General features: G+C 43.8%; 1 protein-coding gene across 1 annotated transcript in view; it reads left to right on the forward strand.

Moving 5' to 3' along the window:
- The window catches only part of LOC108797839 (potassium channel subfamily T member 2-like), a 147,594-nt gene that overhangs the window by 115,648 nt on the left and 6,753 nt on the right, over positions 1-25,193 (forward strand). Inside the window, exons 17-26 of the mRNA XM_018569525.1 lie at positions 820-1,055; positions 3,026-3,242; positions 5,164-5,269; positions 6,894-7,066; positions 8,945-9,016; positions 14,126-14,260; positions 15,651-15,762; positions 15,879-15,980; positions 17,330-17,413; positions 24,965-25,138. Of these exons, the coding sequence (XP_018425027.1) occupies positions 820-1,055; positions 3,026-3,242; positions 5,164-5,269; positions 6,894-7,066; positions 8,945-9,016; positions 14,126-14,260; positions 15,651-15,762; positions 15,879-15,980; positions 17,330-17,413; positions 24,965-25,138 (1,411 nt within the window). The remainder of the gene's footprint in view (positions 1-819; positions 1,056-3,025; positions 3,243-5,163; positions 5,270-6,893; positions 7,067-8,944; positions 9,017-14,125; positions 14,261-15,650; positions 15,763-15,878; positions 15,981-17,329; positions 17,414-24,964; positions 25,139-25,193) is intronic.

Raw genomic sequence — 25,193 nt, forward strand, 5'->3', positions numbered from 1 at the left:
TGTGGTGGTGCGGGGTGGGGGGGGTGGTGATGGTGTAGGTGCACCCTAGGGGGGTGGGATGCCGGTGGTGCACGTCCCGGGAGAGGAGGCGGGAAGTGGTGGTGGTTGCTAGTGTATCTCTGCCTCCAGATCTGTCTGGTTTTCCGCCAACTCACTGACACCACTGGTTGGCAGGAGCTGAGTGTCCTTCTCAGTTCCTGGCAACCCATGATGTCAGTGAACTGGGTGAGATGCCGCAAAGAGCGATTTACATTACGGAGTGGGTGTTTCCACTTTGACATCGGCACACATAGCGGGGTTTCAGATATACCTTTGGCTCCAGCTCCGGGCAGCATCCTGCCCAGCTCACTGTTGTCACTGGTTGCCAGGAGCTGGGTGAGATGCCAGCCAGAGCATCCCGTTCAGCTCCTGACAACCAGTGACAACAGTGAGCTGGTTGGGACACAGGCTAGAGCATCACAGGTTGCTAAGAGCTCTTAGCAATCTGGGACGCTCTGGCCGGAAAGGCCCCCCCCCCCCCCAAAAAAAAACCTTATTTATAGTGATGGCCCTGGCTTTAAGTGTCCTAAAAGAAGAAGGAAAATGCTTATATAATAATATAGGAGATGCTTATAATAAGCAAGTCATAATGGTTCCTTCACAGGATTCTGGCCAAGTGCGCAGGAAAAATTAAATATGGAATCTGATTGATAGCTGAAGGGAACAAAATAACAAAATTGGTTCTTCCTTTAAACACTTTGATAAATTAGACCCAGTATGATTCTATTCTTTTACATTATTCTATGTTACATTTTTACTTTTCTCAATTCTCGTGTCTAGGTACGGTGTGTGCCTAATTGGAGTTTGCCGGGAAGATAAAGCCAACATTTTCCTGAATCCAGGTCCTTGCCATATAATGTCAACTACAGATACATGTTTCTACATCAACATATCAAAAGAGGAGAACTCGGCCTTCAGTTTTAAAGAACACGAGCACATGCAAAGATCAGGAGCACCCAAATCTGCTTACCATGGCCTGACCAGGCTTCCAGTACACAGCATTATAGCCAGCATGGGTATGTTGTATGTGTTTGGGGAGGGGGGAGTCATTGTGATTCCTGAGCTAATATTTATCATACCTTCCAAAGTGCCAAACTATTTAAACCCCTGGCGCCTAATCTGCAGCTCAAGGGCCACATTCAGCCCTTTGGTGTTTGAAGTGCAGCCCTTGGGCCTCAGCAGTCATTAGAGGGAGTATTGCTTTGTAAAGTGGTCTTGACTAATGTAGAACTGATGTCCCAATTCCCTTGATACAAAGAACGACCAACCTCCCCTCTTCAACCCAATAAAACCAGACCACACTTTTGATGGAGTAGCAGCCTTTTTATTATACAAAAATAATAATAATAATAAACTTAACAGAACTGAAAATTAAGCATGAGATTTGTTAAGGTCTTTTGAAGCACCAAATTATTAACAGATATGCTGTCTCTGTGGAACCCCTTCAATCTGTTAGGCCATCAGCTGCACCACACCGCCTCGGGACAACCTGCACATTGACCGTAGACACAGCCATATCTCAATTGCCTGTTTCACTACCATATATCACCATGACCTGAGGACCCATACCAAGACAGGTCCCCAAACATTAACCACCATCACCTATGTTCTCCGCCTTCAAAAGACCCCAAAAACGGCAACACTGCTATGACAGTATACTGACCACAAACACCAATTTACAGGGTGGGTGGGAGGTTCTCTTTTCATCCGACGATCTTCGACTAAATCCAGTGAGATCCGCCTTCTCAGACCACCACAAAGGCTCCGCCCGAACTATGAACCTGACCAGTTAGGTAAGTGAGCTTGCCCTGTTGACCATCCCTTAATTAACTCTTTATTCCTTGTTTCCCCTTTTCACTTACCCATGTACACCCTCCACCTATTTTTTTTTTTCCTTCGGACCTAACTTTAATAGCAGTAATTTGTAGTAATTTCATGTAACAGTCTCCTATACAATGATTTCAGTCTCCAACAACTCATGTAGAACAATCTTACTGTTTCCTCTTGTAATTCTTCAGTCCATGACAGTTTTACTGAAGCATTATGTATAATAAATATTACATGCAGCCCTTCGTAGACATCAGTGGTCACATCTGAGACTCCCTTTACTTTGTAAGTTGATCACCATTGGTTTAAAGTGTACCTGTCTTTAGATTAAAAAAAAGTGGAGCTAATCATGCATTCTATTAGAACATAATGAAAACTTCCCGAAAGATCTAATCTAACCAAGCCCTTACATAAGTAAAGAAAATAGGATTACCAGCAGTAAATCTGTAAAGGTAACACAGCTGGGCTTATTTACCTAAAGCAAAGGTAAACCTTAAAAAGATCAAACTTGCCAACAAGTAGGTCTTTTGGGAGAAGAGAATTTAATTTATAAATCTCTTCTGCAAAAAAACCCCTTTTACTTGGAGCCAAGGTACCAGTGTGCCTGCCCAATGGGCAAAGCCAAAAGACGGCGGACTCAGAATAAAAGGAAACATGGCGCTGGTGGAGATGGAGTGGATGGAGGGGGGATCTTGGATCGCACATCGCTGGAGGAGAACAGAGCCAGAGGTAAGTGTGTCATAATGTGCGAGTATGCTGTGTATACTTGCACATTATGGCAAATGCTTCACCCACCGCCCCCCATTATGGTTTATTTATGCCACAAAGTAAGGAAAGCACTCAAACTCTAGCAGTCATATTATCAGTGCAGGTTGGGAAGTTAAAGCTAATTACTTGTTCACTAAAGCAGATACAGTGTTGCACAGCACAGAATAGTAGATAGGTTAGTAGGTTGGTGAGGGACATATTTGGGTAGAATTAAAGCTGAAGTTTAATATTGTCCCCGTGAATATCATAAACTAGTGTGAAGCAATGTTTAATTTTCTTAGGAATCATTCTGAGAGATTTGTCCTATTTTATACCTTCTCATCGACTCTTGAAAAGCACATGGCAGACTTGCACAAAGCCCTCCATTTACACAGCCTCCTTTCTTTTATAGGCACAGTGGCCATCGATCTTCAGGGGTCAAGAAGCCCAGAGAGTGTTGATGGCAACCTGCTAAGCCCACCAGCCGACTCCACTCATAAGAGAAAACACAGCATTGATCCTGTGCCTGACCTTATTGATGGTGATACCAACACATCCTTCGACCTGTTGAGTGACCAGTCCGAGGATGAGATCAGTCAGTCAGATGAAGAGCTGGGCTCTTACAATGAGTAAGCGGAATTTTCTGTGGAATTTTCTGTGGAATTTTGATGAACTGCAAATATTTTTTCCCTTATGGCTCCATGAACTAAAATCAGAATCCTCAGGTGCCTATATGTACCGTCCAATACCTTCCAGCAGCAACAATTTCTGGTCACAATCAGTATTTCAGCCCTTCTATTATTTATCCATCTAAGCAAGGCTGGTAACACAGCTTCGTGCCAGCGCTGGAGTTTAGGCCCACTGAAAAAAATAAATATAGCTGGAGTACTGGTCAGTTGCCATAAAAAGCACCTGTACTTGCCTCCATTCTTTCCATATGTTCTCCATGTTTGTATCACTGACCACAGGGTAAAGCCAAAGTTCACCTTTGAAAGAAAATTGCCCCATTAGTAAAAAAAAAAACTCTGCAGCTTTTAAAAAGGTTGGCTACTGTAATTGCTATACCTGTAGGCCATGTGCTGCCCCCTTCCCCCACTATAGTCTGCCTGGAAAACTCCTATAGATAGCTTTGCCCCAACCTATTGCTAGATGCACCCGCCATTGGACGCTTGTCCCCAGCTGAGATCAGTGATGCTGCAACAGGGGGAGAGAGAGCTCACTTTCATGCATAGGGTTTTGAACGAGGCGAGCGCTCGCTCCTGTGATGTTGGGGGTGCGCTCCCAATGGCTGAAGTGTCCAAGCAACAGGACAGGATCGGGCAAAGGTAATTGTCAGCGTTTTTTGTCCAGGCTTTTGGGGGTGGGGGTGCACAAATGGCCTTCAGGTATGGCAACTACTGTGCATTAGCAACATTTTTTTTAAAAATTACACTTTTTGTTTTACCTGCTAGGGCCCCTTGAGTGCATACGTCATTTTCTTGCAAAAGTGAACTTAGCTTTAACTGTGAGAGCCAATTCACAGAAGAAAGCAGTGTGCTGTGACGCACTTATTTCCATGCGTTGACGCGCCTATTTAAAATGAATGAGCTGTAATGCACCTCAATGCGCGACAATCAGGGGCAGGTTGCATTTTTTTACAACGCAATCTACAGGCTACTGTGTGTTGTTCTGCAGTGTGCAGAAATCCCAACTCTCCCGGACGCTCCGGGAGACTCCCGCTATTAGATAGCGGCTCCCGGCCGCCCGGGAGAAAAACACTTCCTCCCGGAAAGGATCGTTTCCCTGCGATCGTTTTTTTTTTTTCTTTCCTTACATTGGGAGCCGCGGCCCGACCGTCAGTCAGAAAAGAAAAAAAAAAGGCATACGAATGCACAGCTAGATTCCTATTGGCTATTGCACTTTGCAATAGCAAACTAGCTAATGCACCCGCCCACTGCTGCTGTCAATCAGCAGAGGGGGACCTGAATTTTTCTATCAGGTCCTCTTCTGGTGATTGAAAGCAGCAGAGGGTGGGTGCAATAGCTAGTTTGCTATTGGCTATTGCAAGGTGCAATAGCCAATAGGAATCTAGCTGTGCATTCTTATGCCTTTTTTTTTTAATTATTCTGACGACTGCAACTGTCAGAATACTAAAAGAAAATTTTAAAAAAAGCCTGCAGATAGCAAAGAAGCTATTGCTTCCTGTGCTATCTGCCATTATTTCAGGGGGGGTGCTCTCTCCCAGCCCCCCCTAACCCTCCCTCCGCGGATGGGGGGGGGAGAGGGCACCTCCTTGAAATGAGAGGGACACCTCCCTGAAATTGCTTCTTTCAGGTTGGGATCCCTGAGTGTGTGTCAGTTCTGAAGGTGTGCTGGGGTGCTTAAAACAATAAAAAGCACTGCAGCACACCAACACATGTAACGTGTTGCTGCCAGCTGTGCTAACACTGACAGGTCCAATATTGTGACTGAGTCCCCAAAATGACCTCCTCCACCAAAACTGCTTGTGCTGCTTTATTGATTACACCTAATAGTCTCATTACACAGATTATTCTCACTCTTCTCTTTCAGCTGGGTAAAGGGCTATCCCTCTAACACACCCTACATTGGCAGCTCCCCCACTTTATGTCACTTACTCCAGCAAAAAAGTCAGTACTGCTGCCTGCGACTTGATAAGGTAATCTAGGCTCTGAATATGTATTATATATACTGTATACTGTACATATATGTATTTCATTGCATCTTATAATTTAGCTTTTTATATGGTTGAATCAGTGGTGTTGGGACATAGAATATAGAACGATAATGCACTACTGTATCATTAAGGGTTGGAGTGGTTGCATTTGATGACAACCCTAATCCTCTGTAAAGTCTACAGTGTAGAAAAGCTGAGGTCAGATGCACAGAAGGAGTCTATAGGATCTTGGTGTCATCAGTCACGGCTCAGAGAGAGGTTGTCAGGGTCGCCCCTGGGTTTAAATCTTACTTTATGTCATCTATAAACCAGGGATTGGTATGTTACTCACATTCTTGCTCTAGAGGAACTTCCAAAGGTCCTTCCAGGGCCCACTACATCTCACAGTTAATAATATAATTTACACACAAATGCTGCACACAGCATAATAAACTTGTGAGCATGAAAGCCATAATGGTTCATCAACTGTAGGGAAAGGAGGAAACAATCAGAATCAGAGCTGTGACAATGGGCCTGGTTGCAGTTTCTGCACCTGCTGTCCCACTAAGAAATTAGACAATTGTAGCGGCCAAAGGCATTGCCATGATTGGTTTGTTAGACGGCTGCTGGAATGGCAGCAGCAGAACCAATCATGGATTTTTTTCATAGTGAGCCTAGGATTAGGCCCACAATAGGCACCTTGCTGATTGGTAAATGTTCTTTCAGGCACTTTGTTTTGCATGCTTTTAAAGTGTTTTCTATATAAACTGTCAATATGACTGAGCAGCAGCAAGAACTATTTAAGTCTTGGAAAAGTTCTTCAGGGAAGCTCCCTATCTTGGGCATTGTGTTAAAGGAGAACTATGGGGTCAGTGCTTTCCCCATAGTTCTCCTAAGGGTAACGTGGGGAAACAACTAGCTAAAGCTCGCGGTATACTGAGACGCCGCAGCTGGGACGGATCCCGACAATACTGTCTGGATCCACCCAGCTGCGTGAGTGACAGCTCTCTCTGCCTATCTAGAGGCAGAGCCAGCTGTGCCCGCCCCCTCCCCAGTCCACTCCGCCAGTCAGCGCTGGAGGATCGGACAGGGGAGGGGGGAAATCCTTGCAGGGAGCCGTGAGTGACAGTCACGGCTCTCTGCAGGCACAGGATCGAGAAGTGAGCGAGCGACGGTATGTGTTCGCTCACTACCCGATCTATTGAGCCGACGTGTGACAGTTTAATTGTTACATGTCGGCTCGAACTATGAGGCTGAGTGATTTTCACTCGCCTCATACTTCTCCTTTAACATACCATAGGCTTGCATTTCTCTTGACCAAAACCCTTCTCCACTGAAGCTAAGGTCTGTTCTGGCCATTCAAGAGTATAATGCCAGGACCATGTTGTCTCCCCCTTTTTTTATTACAGTACAGGTACTCTTTATGTTACATTAAGTGAACCTTTTTGAATAGCATTACCAATTCATGGACTCATTTCCCCGACGGCCTGCACTGCTCATAAATTCAAATAAATCTTATAAATACTCCAACAACCTATTCCATTTATTGTGTTCTAATGCAATGTTAGAAGCTATGCTTGTACAGTACAAACATGAAGGTAATGTCACTTCCTGTCTTTTTTTGAAGGGTTGCCACCATTTCCCCTACGAAGATGCACGGGCATACGGCTTCAAGAACGCCTTGGTAATTGTATCGGCAGAGCGAGCAGGAAATGGGTTATATAACTTCATTGTTCCTCTCCGAGCGTACTACAGACCCAAGAAGGAACTGAGCCCTATCATTCTTCTCCTGGAAAACCCGTGAGGACCAGCTGGCTATTTACAATATCCTGCGTTTATTTGATGCATGTATTTAATTCTTTGTACATCTTACAGACCTGATATTGTAAGGGATATCAGACTTTATCTTATTTCTGTGTAGACTGTTGTAGTATCTATTGTTCCTAGCTGTCAGAGTAGCTGGTACCTTGAGAGTACCTTATGCTCTAAGAGTAGACACCACAAGGTGGCTGCAAATACCCACAGTTTCCAGCCACTAGAGTTGTATGTGCACTGGGAATCCTTGAACCTGTGATAATCCCCTATATCAGCCTCAACTTCATCTCCAATTCCAGACGACAGGGTTTTAATTTTTTTACATTTTGTGTTTATTATTGGTTTAATTTTTTTTATTTCTTTTTATTTTTTTATTAAATTTTTTTTACTTTTTTTAAAATTGTTATTTATCTTATCGTTTACTTTTTAAAAAAATGTATAATTTTTTTATTTATGATTTTTTTACTTTTTTAGCACTTCTTTTTTTTATTTTAAATATTATTTTTTACTTTAGTTTTTAAATTTTTTTATTTATTTTTTACTTTTTATCAATTTAAATTTTTTAATTATTTTTTTCACTTAATTTTATTGCTATCACACAGGAGCTAACAAGCCCTCTTTAAACTTCAAAGTTCTTTTTATTGAACCTGTCACCTCCAATACAGGAGTTCTAGCACAGTACTGTGCTGGATCTCCTGTGACAGCTGAGATAGGAAGGCTGCGAGTGCAGCTCTCCCCTACCACTCTCTACACTGCCCCTTGCTCTTCATCCTGAAGTGACTGTCATGGCCCTGGGTCCCTCAGAAGAGTGGGGGACCTCGAAAACCAGGGTGGGGACAAAGACAGCCACGTGAGGTGGGAGGGGACCATGGAGGGGTGGGCGCAGGAGGAGAAGGACCTGCAGGCTACGTACATGTTATCTCGGTGACATCACCATGATCACTTGTACAAAACAAGCGACTGTACATTTAGCCCTGCTTGCCCAAAGCAGGACAAAGTGTAGAAAAAAACTACCAGCCCAGGCCTCTGCTCCCTGTGGCCCCAAGGCCAGGCCTCGGTGGCCTTGTGGGAAGTCTGGCCCCGTCCTTAGATATGATGGGCTGCCTCAGTAACCGATAATTATCTTTGGGATGGGGCCTAGATGCTGACATTTCTTCCTTTCAGTTGGTATTTGCAAAAAACATTTGTTGTAAAGTAGTCACCGCTCCGAGCTCACTCCTGTGCTGGACTGTAATCTCAATACAAATTAGTAAACTAAACATGAGATTGTAGTCCATCACAGGAGTGAGCTTGGAGCAGTGACTACTTTACACACACAGGGACCATGGGGAACAAAAGTAGCCTCCCTCCAGAAGGAAGGAGAGTGTCAGCACCAATTCAGAGATGATTTGAGGATCTACAGCCGAGTGATACACAAATAAGATACATTTTTATTAATAGGTAAGGTACTTAAGGATGCATTGAATGGTACAGTACATGCAGACACCCATATGTGTTTCAATGTTGCACTTTTTTTCAAAAGAATGGTTTGCTTTAACCTTGACCTAAGGCAATGTAGGCAGCATCTGACATTCACAAGAGCTCTTTTTCTAGAAGTAAGAGTAAATTGGATTACTGAGCATGCATATTTGTGCCTATAGAACAGACAGGAGAAACCATCATAGCTGGCTTGTCTTTGACTGAACAATGGCAATCAAAGAAGTTTTCTTACAGTTGGCTGGCAGTGTCTGCTTGTGCCATACACGGGAGGCTGTTACCTGAAAACAGCTCATATCATACACAGCTTTATTCAGTGCAACCCTGCAAGTCTCATACACCTGAAGTAGGTCTGTCCAATAACAATTGTATAACTCTTTTTTCCAGACCTGATACACAGTTCCTTGAAGCCATCTGTTGGTTTCCTCAGGTCTATTACATGGTGGGATCCATTGACAAGTAAGTATTAAAGAGGATACTTCATACATTATATAATATACTGTAGGTATAATCCCTGCACTGAAAAGAGGATAGGGTTGGATATTTGTCTCAGCTGACTCCATGCTTTTGGTAATAGAGATAAGCATCCCATCCTCTGTCGTCTTGGTTTAAATGGACACTTTATTGTAATAACCAGCTGTTCCTTACTCAACCAAGAATGACCAACACATACCCCACTCACTGTATTGTGCTTGCATGGCAACTCCCAAAGGTTGGATCATTGGTTCAGATGTTTGTTCCTGTGCCCTCTTTGACTTCCCCCCCCACTGCACATTTGCAGCTTTAATGCAGATCACATAAGGGTGAGTGGATATTGTCTTCAGGAAACACTGAAACCGCTTTCTACCCATCCCCTCTAACAATCTTGTAAAAGGATCTTACAACCACAGTTCCAGGTGAATGGTATAAAATATATAAATGGCTTCCAGAATAATATATTTTGTTATGAAAAAAACAACTTAAATTCTTTTAAAGCAGCAGTAGCCTGACTGGCGCATTTCATCAGAGACTTCATCAAAGGCGGCTGTATGTCAGTTGTGAGAATAAAGGTAACTCTCAGAACAAAAGTCCACCTTTGATGCCGGGACAGGAGGATTGTGGGGAGGAAATTTCTTAATGCCCAACTTGCTGAGTTTTATAAGCATGAAATGGTATTTAGCAGAACACTGACCTGAGTCATTGTTGGAGTCCTCTTCTATTGAGGTCTAGTAAGTTAAAGTTAGTGTTCACAGGTTGGTGGTCTGGTTCAGCACCAGCGATGCTTTAAAACACATCACTTAGAATAGAATGTAAGCATCCTGGTGTCCCCAAAACCTTGAGTACCCTACTCTGTAATGCACATGCTAACCAAGCTGCTAGAGGCACAGGTTCTGGTGCTCACATTCCTACACTTCATTATTGGCCCATTGCTGTGAGTGTGGACTCAGAGTGAAGCACAGGTCAGTGCTCATAACCATAACAGCTTGGTCAATACTTATAACCATGTACCCTGTGTTGGTTATGTGTTTAGATGAAGCACTGAGATCTTGAGGAATGCTGAATTAAGTTTTGGTTGCTTAGAAGGACATTACATGTGAATAGAGCATTGTAGGCAACCTATAGATAGAAAAACTTCCTGTGTATCATATATAAGCATGCATATAGAGAGACTAACATTGCACTACAGCCAGTGGTGTAACAATCACCATAGCGACCCAGGCCGTCGCTATGGGGCCCGGGGCACAGTGGGGCCCGGCCAGATGCCGTGCGGGCCGCCTGGGTCGCTATGGGATCTTCTGCTGCTGGCTTTCACTGGCGTCTGAAGACGAACACGCCGCTGTTCAGATCATCTGTGCAGCGGCGCGTTCGTCTCCACAATCAATGAGAGCCAGCAGCAGCAGGGGAGCAGGCTGGACCCGGTGTTCTAACAACGTCGCGAGCCTCTGACGTCACCGGCAGTGGAGGAGGAGGCGGGCCCGTGCTCGGCAGCAGGGGAGGAGGCGGCCTCGGTGACTAAGAAGGAGGCGGGCCCGGTGACGGAGGAGGTAAGGAGTGCGACCAGCCCACCTGAGGGTGATCCTGCAGAGCCCACCATAGAGACTCTATGGTGGGCTCTGCAGGTTCACCCTCAGGTGGGATCTCGAGTGGGCTCTGCAAGGGGTATAACTAGAAATCACGGGGCCCCATACAAAATTTTGCTACGGGGCCCTGTGATTTCTAGTTACGCCCCTGACTACAGCGCCATCTACAGCTCAAAAGACATAACAGTGTATCAGTTCATTACAATGTCATTAATACAATCAGTATATATCGAGAATATGCTGCTGTAATTCCAACACCCTGGGGTTACTCAGGACAGAGACCTACAGGTACACTTGAAAAAACTGGTTGGTAGAACACTCACTGAGACTTATACTATTCAAAAATGGCATTTACATAAAATCCTTTTCTTTTTATGGAGAACCTTCATTGTAAACATTTCTCAAGGACCCTTGAGTGAAGTTTCTCACTCTATAATCTGTACTCTTGTTAATTAACAGCAAACCCACATTCCTGGCACGAATAAAAATGAAGGATAGAGCGGAATATAAAGCATCCTATAATACCTTAGTATACTTTTTTTTTTCCATCTAATCCCATGCAGAGTGCTGGCAAAGCCTCCCTGAAAGGCAGTGTTTATTGTTTCAGCAACCAATAGCCAGGCTAAAGGATTTACATGTGAAGACAAGGGGGAGACTATCGCATTTTATTCAGGATCTTTAGGACTCCTGTGTTTCTATACGAAGGTTGAGATGATGGTGTGGTACCTTATTGTGCCTTTTATTTTATTTAAAGCGCTGCGCAAACTGTTGGCGCTATATAAATACTATGTAATAATAATAATTTAGCTCTATCCTTTGTTTTTATTTGACGCAGGCGATACAGTTAAACTTTCGCAGCATATACATTACAAAGTCTTTGCACTTTTATATTATTTGAAAACAAGCAGGAATTTCCCTTTATGTCCACAATGCCCTGGGGATGTCACACTAGCATTTACATATTGTGGCTCGGGCAGAAAATACATATGGAGGAAACCAGTTACATCATGTAAGATCAAGAACAATGTCTTATTCCCGTATTATGACATATGTCAGAGTGTTTGATAGCTCGCTGCATGGATTAGTCATCTAGACCTCTGAAAAGTATTTGTCTTGAACCACAATTTTCACATATCTGTAAATTTTACGGATCATAAATGTACGTAGAAGTATAATTTAAAGTGAACCTGTCAGTCATTTTAAACTTTTAAAAGTTCTGTCTACGATCATAAAGCACATCCACATATCACCTTTATTAGCCAGAAAATGCTCCTCAACTGTAACCCTCTGTGCAATGACTGTGCCTCAGTGGACAATAAGGCTGCTGTTATTGGATAGGAGATGGCTGTTGGTGGGACTTAGCCTTGAATCTAGGGAAGAAAGTTCCCCCGGGACAGAGTGAGACTAGTTCCAGAGAGGTCCACGGGTAATACCAGGCATATGTAAGGGAGCTGTTTTACCCGCCAAATGATTTGTATGGATGTCTACCCAGTTCTGAAATTTACACAGCTCAGCTAGAGGCTGCTAGAGATCACTGCTATTGCATCCCTTTTACAAGTCAACACTCCCACATTGGTGCTCCCAACAGCCCCCTTTAAAATTACTTGTCACTATTTGATATCTTTCTCAGCCAGATTTATTTATTTATTATTGGTATTTGTGCAGCGCTGGCAATTTACGCAGCCTTTTACATACTGCACATTTACATCAGTCCCTGTCCCTTAAAACATCAATCAATGAATACATATAGTCACTTTAAACCCTATTATTTTTTTTAAACCTTCATTAGTGCTTAAAGTAACACTAAACTCCTGAGTTAAAGCTTAAATATGCTTTCAAGGAACTTAAAGGAGAATTATGACCTGAGGGCAAATAAAAATACTCCTTGCCTTTTATATATTAGCATTCTTCCTTTTTTCTGAAGTCACAACACATCACAGATAAAGTCATCAAAACCCACAGGAAACGGCCACCTCCAGCCCGGCTCCCAGCTCCTTTCCTCTTATGGGGCGTTAACAGTTGATCCAGCCCGCCCTCAGCTTTTTTTTTTTAAATTCACCTCCTGCTGTGGCCGCGCTTTCTCTCATCGTGCACAGCTGTGTTTTGTCAGAGCGTGCATGCTGGCATTTGGGAGCGGGAGGCGGAGTCTCAAGTGAAAAGGCAGCAGCAATAGATGGTTAGAAGTGAACTGCTGACTCAACCTCCCTGCACTTTCAGTGCTCTTTCCCTTCCCTCATCAGCGATCTGGATGTCAGCATGACACAGGGCAGCGGGAGAGAGAGAGGGGGGAAAGAGCCCTCTCTCTCTCTCTTCATAATTTACCACATATGAGCAAGTCCATATATGGTGAATTATCATGTCACTGGGGATCCCTGCTGATCGGATGCTTGCCAGTCTGCAGGGATCCCCAGTGACATCATTCAAGTGAGATAACCCTCTACAATTGGCTACCGCTGCCCACCTGTAGGTAACGAGAAGTTCTTGAGCCTCTGAAAAGTGGGAGTATGGGTCTGTAAGAACACTTTACTTGCCACTGAGCACACCCTACTGGCAAAAATGAGTAACTACTCATAACCTGAAAAATATACTGTAGATACAGAAGAACTCTAGAGGTACCATCCCTACATTCTCCCCATGCTTAAAGGATCTTGGACCTCCACAGATACAATACCAGCATACTCCAAAAAAAAACTCAAATTTGCAAAAATTCTGAAAAAAACCCATCCATAAGAATGGGGGGAATGCCAAGGTCAGATAAGAGAAATGTAAAGGCATTTAGTTATAGTAAGGTAAAGCTTTACACATCAGTATAATTTGACATCCCTCATATGCATTCCTATAAACTTATTGCTAACTAACTAACAATAACAAAGTAATAGTAGTAGCCACCCTCCAGAAGGAAGGACAGTCAGTCAGTACCAATTCAGAGATGATTTGAGGATCTACAGCTGAGTGATACACAAATAAGAGACATTTTTGTTAATAATTAAGGTACCTGAATATATTTTTAAGGTTTTGTGAGTTTAGTTTCACTTTAAGTTAGGTTCGTATAACATCTTAAAAGTTATAGAACAAGTCCAGTCATATTTGTGTTTTTACTATGCAGCGCGTACGCTAATAAACAGACGCACTTAATCAGCTATTGGAGTGCCGGTGTCCATGCTTTTCTTCAGTGTCCTATACCATGCTACCAATCTTTACAATGCTGGCGAATTCTTACAGCATTGGGACGCTGTCAACAAGATGAAACTAATCACATTGAAATACATATTTACAACTGTTCTATAAAGTAAAACATGTGACGTGCAGTGACAAGCACCTTCACATATTGGTGTTATCAATGAAGAGGTTTATCCATTTTGATTGTATTAGTACTTTTCTTTCCCTTTTATAGACTCGCATCATTTGGATATACAAATGAGATAAAAAAAAAAAAAGATCAGTGATATATGTTTCTATCATATGTACTGTGTATTCTCTGACCATCATGATATTATTCTCTTTGCAGTCTAGATGACATGCTGCGCTGTGGAGTAAGCTATGCTGCACACATGGTGGTGGTCGGAGAAGAGAACTCAATGATCGCAGAGGAGGATTACATGGCTGATGCACGAACCATCGTCAATGTACAGACTCTCTTCAGGTAGGACAGTACTTTTAAAATCCTAATTTCTATTTACACTGGAAATGTGGACAGATATGAGAGTGTAGTTGCACCATCCTAATTTGTTGGGATATAACAATACTATACTTACGCAAACCTTTTAATGCCGTCAGTGGGTAGACTCACTCTCCCTGTTTGTTCTGTGACCACTGTCCCTAGGAGAGAAAATAAATAAATGGAATGCAATGAATGGTAATACCACGATGTTATAGTTGTCACCAGAACAGAAGCTATAATGCAGTTCTGCACAGGCTATGGACTTAAACTATTTATATATTCCTAACAAACAATAAAAGAGCTTAAAGCCCATTTCCACCTTTGCAGAGGTGTGTCTAAAAAACATATTTTTTGTGTTAGCTTTCCTCTTCATATCCTCATGTAAACGGCGCCTCTGTGCTGTACAAGCAATGTGTGTATATTACAAATAAGCTCTCTCTCTGTGAGTTCTCCACTCCCCCCCTCCCCCAAATCATTAGTATTCACATAGTTGCATCCCCCCTGGACAGTGTATTGTGTCTAAAGGCAAGGCAGACCTGGTGTTTAGTGATCGTGTTACAATGAGTAACAGGAAGGATGGCAGCTTTTTACAGCCTTTACAATCCGACCCCGGTGTCAGACTGAATTTGATGTGGAGAAAATTTAGAATTTCTAAGAATTCAGGTCTAATAAAAACATCATCGCTGCACCTCTTCATTACCACAAAAAAAGCGAATCACTTACAAAGGTGTAAATGGACTTTAAAACAAGCCTTTGCTGACATCTCTAGCTGCAGGTACTGTCAAATAATCCAGTCTCAAAGGTCCTCCATTAAAAAAAAGACTCTAAGGTTGGGTTTCAGTACGTTTTCAACTTCTCAACCTTTTTTTAATATGGAAGAACCCTTAAAATAATGTTCTGGTTTCAGGAAACATCTGGTAAAAATTTCTATATCTATAGCTCACGGTACATTAGTGTGATGGTCAGTGGGAAGAATGCTCCTTACATTGGTAGTCAGTGGGAAGAATTCCCCTTACTTATAGCTAAAAACATAATTTGTGTTATTGGTTACTTATCTCAAAAATTGCTCATTGCTCAAACCCCATGCAACCTCTAGTAGAACCCTAGGGTTGAGAAAGGCTGGCATAGAAACACCTGCTGTGTGTTCACATTAGATGGCTAGCAGGCCAAGAAAAGATAAGATTGCTGAAACTATGTTAAAACCTTCATAGCTGAAATAAACCTGTAAATAAGGAGAGTGCCTTCTCTCCATACTCTCATATTATTGGCCCCAGCCCAAAGGTAATTGAAGTCATAGAATATGCTGTATTTCCAATTTTCCCTCTCTGTACAGTAAATTTAGTATACAGTTTTGTCTCACTTTTCCCTTCAGGCTTTTTCCAGGATTAAACATCATTACAGAATTGACGCATCCAGCAAATATGAGATTCATGCAGTTCAAGGCCAAAGATAAATACTCAGTGGTGCTGTCTAAGCTGGAGAAGGTACACACTGTGACTCTCTCTTTACTCATGTCTGACTGTCTCCCTAAAGTCTGTCTCCTCCCTGTGTCTTCTGCTCCTCTTCCTAATCACTCCCTCAAAGCTCTGTCCTCTCGCAGAGGGAGCGTGAGCGGGGATCTAATCTGGTCTTCATGTTCAGACTGCCGTTTGCTGCTGGGAAAGTCTTCAGTGTCAGCATGCTGGATACGCTCCTATACCAGGTACCTTACCCCTGAGCTTTCCTGTTATTCCACAGATACCCATCTTACAATTACATTAATTTCTGTGCATAACATATCTGTGACTATAACACTTTATGTAGCTCCTCATATTGTTCCATAAACCTCATGGCTGTCATAAATTGCAGGGCTCCTTGTGGCCTGATATCTTAGGGTCCCTTCAGATTGCAGAAAAGCTCTTCTCAGGTAGCTGAAGCATTTCCATTGTTGGGATAAAGATCACCTTTCTCCACCCCCATTACCCACCACATATGTCCAATCTCATAACCATCACATATCTTGTCACCATGGTCAACACACATTTTCACCCCCATTACCATCACATGACTCCACTCCCATTACTACCGCATATCTCTTCCCCCATTACCATTACATATCTCTATCCCCATTACCATTACATATCTCTATCCCCATTACCATTACATATCTCTATCCCCATTACCATTACATATCTCCATCCCCATTACCATTACGTATCTCCATCCTCATTACCATCACATATCTCCACTCCCATTACCACCACATATCTCTTGTCCTATTGCCATCACATATTTCTCCATTCCTATTACCACCACATAACTCCTCACCCATTACCATTAAATATCTTCACACCCTTTACCACAACATTCTGTATCTTCTCACCCATTACATTTGTATATCTCTACCCACATGACCACCAAATGTATCCACCCCAAATCTCCACCCCCATTATCACCACATTTCTTGTGGGCATTCGCCGCCATTACCATCACATATTGTATCTCCACTGCCACTACCACCACATATCTCATAACAACCACATATCTCCACCCCCTAATCACCAACAACTCCACTGCCATTACCACCACCCCTATTACTACAACATATATCCACCTCATTACCACCACATACCACCACCCACATTATCCCCACAGTCTACAAAAATACCTTCCTTTCTGTGTAGAAAAACCTTTCTCAATGTTAAAGGGACACCTAAGTATGAGAAAGTCTCCACTATTTATCTGCAGAACCCTTTGCATCCCAGTTCATCAAAATACTAACTGTGCAGAACACACAGAAGGCAGATTATTATTATGTATGTTTCCCCTGCTATATGACCCTAGAGACAAGTAATCATGTATGTCCCATGGTGTACAAACAATGGCCTTCAAAAGGACTGCCTGCTTTGTTGTTCCTTCTCTCAGGACTGCAATACCTCCTGATGACAGCCATGATACGATTTCTTCCTATAGCTTCCTTGTAACCATCCTTTTTGTATTAATCCTGTGTATTTTTCTGTAGCTTCCTCCTATAACCCTACTCTCACTCCCTCTCTCCCCTGTATGACACAGTCCTTTGTTAAGGATTACATGATCTCCATCACACGTCTTTTACTGGGTCTGGATTCAATGCCGGGTTCTGGATTCCTATGTGCTGTAAGTTCATTTTCTGATCTGCTCCAGTCTTCTAATTTTTGGATTGAGCATTACAATCATACAATCGCTTCATGGGAACATAGCACGTTAGACACTAAGACAAGCTTAACACATCCAAATAAATGCCCTGTTCAGTACCATGATAAACTACCTTAATTCCTAAAAAACAGCTCACATGAAGTATATATACAATATGGCCAACACACCTGACCACCACGCCTACCTTTATAGCCAAAAGAATGTGAACATCCCTGCAAATGATTGAGTTCAGGGGTTTCCATTGAAGGGTACAGTTAATGGTACAGCATATAAATATGGTTTAGATCACTGTGCACTTCCAGTTGTAGCACTTTGGGGACGTTTTTGTTCCAGCATGACTGTGACCGTGTACAGAAAGCTAGCTCTATAATGACATGGTTTGATGAGTTTGGTGTGGAGGAACTGGAGTGGTCTGTACGGAGCCCTGACCTCAACCCTACTAGTCACCTGTGCAATGAATTGGAACACCAGTTGCAAGCCAGGTGTTCATGTCCACCATCAGTACCTGACCTCACAGCCATGTTGGCTGAATGCACAAAGGTTCCCACAGAGACCTCCAAAGTCATGTGGAAACCCTTTCCAGATGAGTGGAGGATGTTATAGCCCCAAAGCGGACCGACTCCATATGAATGCCCAAGGTTTAGTATTGGGATGCCCAACCAGCTCATATACGTGCAATGGTCAGATGTTCACAAACGTTTGACTATATGTTCCAAGATCATATGTTGACCATATTAGGGATGCACCAATACTCATACTCGCCAAAATGCTCCCGATGCCTATCCCCATACCGGAAATTCCAGTATCAGGAAGCCGAGCAGTGAATTATTACACGCTGCCCGGCTTCCTGATTGGCCGGGAAGCTGGCTCCATCTTCCCTCATCACCAGGGAGAATGGAGCTGGCTTCCTGGTCAATCAGGAGGCTGGGTGGCATGTAATGACTCGCTGACCAGCTTCTTCGGGAAGCTGGCCAATCAGCAAGTCTGGCGGCGAGTCATTACCCACCCCCTGGCTTCCTGATTGGCCAGAAAGCTGGCTCCATGCTTCCTTCTTACCTGATGACAAGGGAGCATGGAGACGGCTTATCGGGAAACTGGGCGGTGAGTCATTACACGCCGCGCGGCTTTCCGGCTAATCAGGAAGCCGGGCGCCGAGTCATTACATGCCGCCCGGTTTCCTTAATTGGACTTTCGGTATTGGTATTCGGTATCAGCGAGTACTGAAAAAAAAATATCGGTACTTGTACTCGATACTGAAAAACCAGCATTGGTGCATCCCTAGACCATATGTTCCAAGATTAAAGAAGGAACACACATGGCTCATATATTTGGACGATATTTGTTTAGCCTGGATTTCAACTTTAAGGTTTTAAAAACATTTTTACGTTTGTGTATAGTTTTATAATTTATGTGTACGAGGGGGCAACCATTTTTGTTCATTATACTGTATACTGTATATGCATGCCTAGTGACTAAGCGTCTCTGCTGCTCTCAGTGCAAATCTATCAGTCTAACTGACCCAGACGGAAAACAATACAGTCTCTATAAAGGTGGCCATACATGTAATGATTTGTGATTGATTTAGATACAAGTGATTGCAATCAAATGATCCATCATCAATTAAAATAACATTGCAACACACAATATTGTTCTTTTATTTTGTGATCAACTGCAACTATGATTTCTCAATTTAAAATGTAAACAGTCTATTAAAATGATCACTTAATGGATCTAAATTGCGATCAGTTCATGTAGATGTTTAAAGGGTAATTCACAAAGCTGCCAAAGGATCCAGCCGTAGCTTCGGCTGATCCTTCAGCTCTCTTCGGCCGCCGGAGCCTTCTGGTTCAGTCAAACCGAAGGGCTGCGCTGTACGGGCTATTCACTATAGCCTGTACAGCAGCCAAAGGCGGCCGAGTGGCTCAGCCGAGCCGAAGTGACAGCCGGAGGCGGGCGAACGGTTTGCCAGCTTCTCACTGCTAGCTCCGCCCAATTGTTTTTTTTTTTATTATAATTTTTTCTTATTTAAACAATCTTTATGTATTTTTAAACTTTACTATTTATTTTAAAAAAATTCAACCTTTTTTTTTTTGGACAGTTTTCATTGATTTTCTATTCTGCTAGGTATCACGGAGGTACCTGGCAGAATAGCTGAGCGCATTATACTATTCACTCACTGCCATTTGGCCCCTATGTGAATACGGCAGCGAGTGAGCTGCTGGAGCTTCAGCTCAGCCTACCCAGATGTTGGATCGGCCGAGTCGAAGTTCTTCTGCACTTCGGCCAAAGTGCAGCCGATGTACGGCTGAAATCAGCCGTACTGAGCTGGAGTGAATAGCCGAACGTAGTTCTGCTCACTTCACTTCGGCTGGGTTATTCACTCGGCTGCCTTCGTCAGCTTTGTGAATAACCCCGTTAGTGTCACAATCAGTACACAGAAGTGATTTACAAAAATTCCACCATGGCTGATCATCTTGTCAAACATCAGGAGCTCACTAAATAAATTGAATGGAGGAGCTCTGGGTTTTGATCATTTCAGTTGCATGGGATGATAGTTTGGAACAGGGCCGTAGGAAGGGCGAGGCGAGTGAGGCACTCGCCTCGGGTGCAGGCTGGGTGGGGGCGCAGCCAGGACACTGGTATTCCGCCAGTAGGGGGGGGCGCCGCGGGCCCGAAGATTTTTTAGTGCGGCCAAAGTTTAAAAAGTGTGCTCTGCCTGCGGCCGCCGTGTCGCGGCTTTCTCACGCTGCCAGCGCCGATCTGAGGAGCCTGAGGTGCCGCAGCTCTCTCACGCTGCCAGTGGTGAGAACTGAAGAGAGGGACTCGGGAGAGCTTCTGCCGGCCAGAGGACGTAGCAAGGGAGGTGTGGCCATGAGGTGACTGAGGGGGGTCCCAAGGTCGAGTGACGAGTCCAGCATAGGCAACCTGAGGTGATCCCTGACGAGAATCGGATCTGACACAGAGGACAGAGAGGGAGAGCTGCAGCCTTCAGGTACTATGCTGTGACAATGACAGTCAGTCAGTATATCACTCCCCTTCTTCTCCATCACTTCTGTACTGTAGAAGTGATGGAAAAGAAGGGGAGCAATATACTTATAGTAATATGTGTGACACCTGTGTACCTGCCTCCACATTATTATCTAATCTATTAGTTTTATCTCTATTATTTAAATTATAGTAAAAATTATGTGGGGGGATGCTCAATGGGGACTGTATGGACTCCATACTGTTCCCATTGAGCATCCCCCCCACATAATGTTTACTATAATTTAAATAATAGAGATAAAAATATTTTTTACAACATCTCTAATTGATGATGTTCCTAACCCCCCCAATATCTCCCCCCACCCGCAAACTACCCCACCTACATCCTTAAGGGCCCAGTCACACCATAAGGAGTGCGTTACAGTGCGTTCAGCCTCTGGAAAGCACTGGAACGCAACCCGGCCGGCTCACTTTGTTTTGGGGCGGGAGGGGGCATGGCAGTGCATTGAAGTCAATGGCACCACAGCCATGCCCCCCACCCACAGTGCTATAGCCGTCACCCGAATGCGTGGCACATCAGTGCCTGCGTTCTGGTCCAGTGCGATCTGCCAAAATGCTGCATGCACTACTTTTTTACAGATCCCACTGGACCGGAACACAGGCACTGATGTGTCATGCATTCGGGTGACGGCGATCGCACTGTGGATGGGGCGCATGGCTGTGGTGCCATTGACTTCAATGCGCAGCCACACCCCCTCCCGCCGCAAAACACAGTAAGCTGGCCGGGTTTCGTTTTAGTGCGTTACAGAGTCCGAACGCACTCTTTATGGTGTGACTGGGCCCTCAGGCTGGGACCCACTGCACGCGAAGCAGTGGCACGCTGCCTTCGCGTGCAGTGTGTCATGTCATTTTGTCTCAGGCACGTCAGCTTGCTAGAGCGCGCATAGCTGAGCGCGCTGAGATTAAAAATTTCATCTTCAACCAATCGACATGCGCGTATAAACCCACGCGTCAAGATGCTAAGGCCATTCGGTTATTACGAGCGAGCCAATTGGCTGACGATGCAATCCTTCATCTGGCCACGCTCAGCTCACACACTGCATGCGAAGCTCCATGCCTGACAGCTTTGCTTTGCTCTGCACGGCTTCACATGTAGTGTGTCACAGGCTTAAAGGAGAATTATAATCTGAGCCGACCTGTGACAATGAAACTGTCACAGGTTGGCTCAATAGATCGGGAAGTAAGCGAACACATACCGCCGCTCGCTCACTTCTTGATCTATCCCTGCAGAGAGCCATAACTGTCACTCACAGCACTCTGCAGGGATTCCCCTCCCCTCTCCGATCCTCCAGCGCTGACTGGCGAAACGGACGGGGAGGGGGCGGGCACAGCTGGCTCTGCCTCTGGATAGGCATAGCCAGCTGTTAATCCCGCAGCTGGGTGTATCCCGAGAGAAGTGTCGGGTCCCTGCAGCGCCTCAGTATACCGCGAGCTGTAGGGTGATGGGAGGACGCTAGTTTGTGTCCTCCCGTTACCCTAAGGAGAACTATGGGGAAAAGCCCTGACCCCATAGTTCTCCTTTAACTACACTGTAAGTTTATTTTTTATGAAGTTATTTATGTTAAGTTACATATCTTTATGTTTCTTATGTTACTGAAATAAACGGTTTAAATATAATTAATTCCTTGTTATTTATTTAGTTTCCGCAAAAAAACATCGGGGGGAGGGTTGGGCACAATTTTCTGTTCTTGCCTCGGGCGCAAAATAGGCTAGCTACAGCTCTGGTTTGTATGATAATATCGATACGCAGTGGCATAACAATCACCATAGCGACCCAGGCGGCCGCTATGGGGCCCGAGGCAATGTTTTTGATAAAGCAATCAATCTTCCATCACTTTCAACAACTTTCAGGATTCCCAGTGTGCTTTGCATCTCTTCCACTATTGTTTGATGTGATGCAATCTTGATTATTTTAGACAACATATCCCATCATGCATTGCTTACAGCAAGCAATGATGATGTTACATTGTTCAGTTGTAATTCAGACGACAGGCTTAGTTAGAGTGGTGACACGAGGAAGTGCATGCACACAGGGCTGAGTGAAATGGTGTCAGTGCATTGAGGAAGTACATCCGATGGGCATCTTCATTTAGTAAGTTGACAAACTTATAGTTGGATATGGTTATTAGGAGCGGGATAGAACTTATGCAAATTCAATATAGAAATATAGATTTATTTTTATTTTTTGACCATACATAATACCCTTTAAGGTTTCTGAGCTCATCTCGGCAATCTTTAAAGTAAATCCCCATTTGACACTATTGATGTAATGTGTACTCACTGGCAACGCACTGCACATTCCCCTTAAACAAAGTGAGGCTTTCTGTTTATCAGCACCGTTGGCAGGCAGAGACTCATTATAGTGGGGGCAGCCTCTGTGCTCTCCCCATCGTCTCTTCAATCTATGGCACTAGCTGACTGAGAGATAAAACAAAGCCCTGGGCAAATCTTGCCTTCTCTTCCTACCATGAGCAATCACAAAGCATCTCTTAGACATATTCAAATGAGCTTTATAATTAGATATCAGCTTGTCAGGCCAGGAGTCAACGTGCAGCCTGATGCATATCAAATTAAAGCTAAACTCCAGGCAGAAAAAAAATATCCAAGTATATTGTACATTCATTAAAGAAGAATTAATACATTGATTTTTTATTGAAACTAGTGTAATACAGTAAACTCCCCATTATACAGCATCCACGGGGATTGGTAGATTCCGGATAAATGTCGTTTTTGGTTGCTTGAGAGTTGCTATTAAAATAGGTCTAACTAATGCCGTACCGCATACTATACCATAACATAAACTCTGTGTTGACTTCATATTAATATTGAAATGCAGTAATCAAAAGCACATTCAAACAAATAGGCACACAATCGTTTCCAGGATAATACATACAGGGGATCAGCAGAACAGTGAGTCACAAGGGATTTTTTTTTTTCTGGTTAGGTGAGAGTTCTGGTTAGTTGAATTCCATATAACAGAAAGTTTACTGTACCTTTATTTGTCTTCCTGTAACCCTGTACAGCAACACTCAGACTGGGAGAGGGAGGGCAGTGCTAGAAGACAATCAGACTTTTCTCTAAGTACTGACAGTGAGCATGCTAACAGGAGGAAACACCGGGAGAGGGAGGGGTGACAGGGGGGAGCCAATCAGGCTATGCTACATGTACTGATAGTGGGCATGCTGACAGGTGCAGGAGCTGGGAGAGGGAGGGGCAGTTTCTAGGAGCCAATCAGACTATGCTACATGTACAGGCAGTGAGCATGCTGCCATGAGGAAAAACTGGGAGAGGGAGGGGTGGCAGGGGGAGCCAATCAGACTATATGTACAGACAGCGAGCATGCTGCCAGGAGGAAAATCTGGGAGAGGGAGGGGCAGCAGGGGGAGCCAATCAGACTATGCTACATGTACAGGCAGTGAGCACATTGACAGGTGCAGAACTGGGAGAGGGAGGGGCAGTACTAGGATCCAATCAGATTATTCTACATGTACAGATAGTGAGCATGCTGACAGGTGCAGAAACATGGAGAAGGGCAATACCAGGAGCCAATCGGACTATGCTACATGTACAGACTACAGAAAGTGAGCATGCTGTCAGGTGCGGAAACTGGGAGAGGGAGGGGCAGCACTAGACGCCAATCAGACTGTGCTACATATATACAGAAAGTGAGTACACTGAGGGGCAGAAACTAAGAGCCAATCAGACTATGCTACATGTACTGACAGTAAACATGCTGACAGGAGGAAAGAGGAGAGTGAGCAGGACAGATAAATGCATCCATGCTCCTTAATTGCCCAATCTGGAGGCTGTGTTGTGTCCCTGGCAAAACTGCAGCTGCAGTAGACGACAAGGACCTGGCTGTGCTACCTGAAAGGGGTCTCTGGTTTAACAATATTACACATTTGTATATATTACATTGCATGGAGCTTAAAGTAGAACCAGTCAGCATTAGACAATCATACAATTAAGGCACACACACCATATGTAAGTAAATGCCATATAATAAGAAAACACTAGTATACATCCAATTAGATCTGGAATCCAATGCACATGTATCGGGCACAAAAATTACTAGGCACGCTAGGCTAGAAAATGAGAAGCAAATTGCAATATTTTGGGGGTATAGCAGCTCTTTTTATAAAACGGAGAAATCATGTGTAATGATGATGATTGTAAAGTAACAACTGTCCACTTTGTGCTAAATGTAAACGATTCAGCAGTTGCTCTGGATCGACCTATTTCGACATCTACGAAACATAATGGGTAAAGCTCTGCAAGGATGCTTACTCTAATCCCGGCAATTTGGAAACCTTCTGGGATGGGGATTGGTTTTCTCAGCAAAGGAGAAGCTTTTCATATATAGAGAACGCAGTGATTACTCCTGAATGAAGTGATATTGATGCCCTCTGCTGTTGAAATGGGTAATCTCCTGTAAGTAATACAGTTTGTGACCATGCTTGTTCACAGCTGCAGGTGACAGAAGAGGACCTTTGGATTCGGAGCTACGGTCGGCTATATCAGAAGCTCTGCTCCACTACCGGGGACATACCTATCGGCATCTTTCGCACCGAAACCCACATGCTGCCAGTTTCAGAGGTATACATTGTTTGGAATGTAAGCTCTCATGAGCAGCGCCCTCCTGTATTGAATTGCATTGTATCTGTACTTTCTCCCATTATTTTGTAAAGTGCAAACT

The sequence above is a fragment of the Nanorana parkeri genome, unplaced genomic scaffold (assembly GCF_000935625.1).
Source record: "Nanorana parkeri isolate BGI_ZX_2015 unplaced genomic scaffold, ASM93562v1 scaffold1350, whole genome shotgun sequence".
Classification (NCBI taxonomy): Eukaryota; Metazoa; Chordata; class Amphibia; order Anura; family Dicroglossidae; genus Nanorana; species Nanorana parkeri.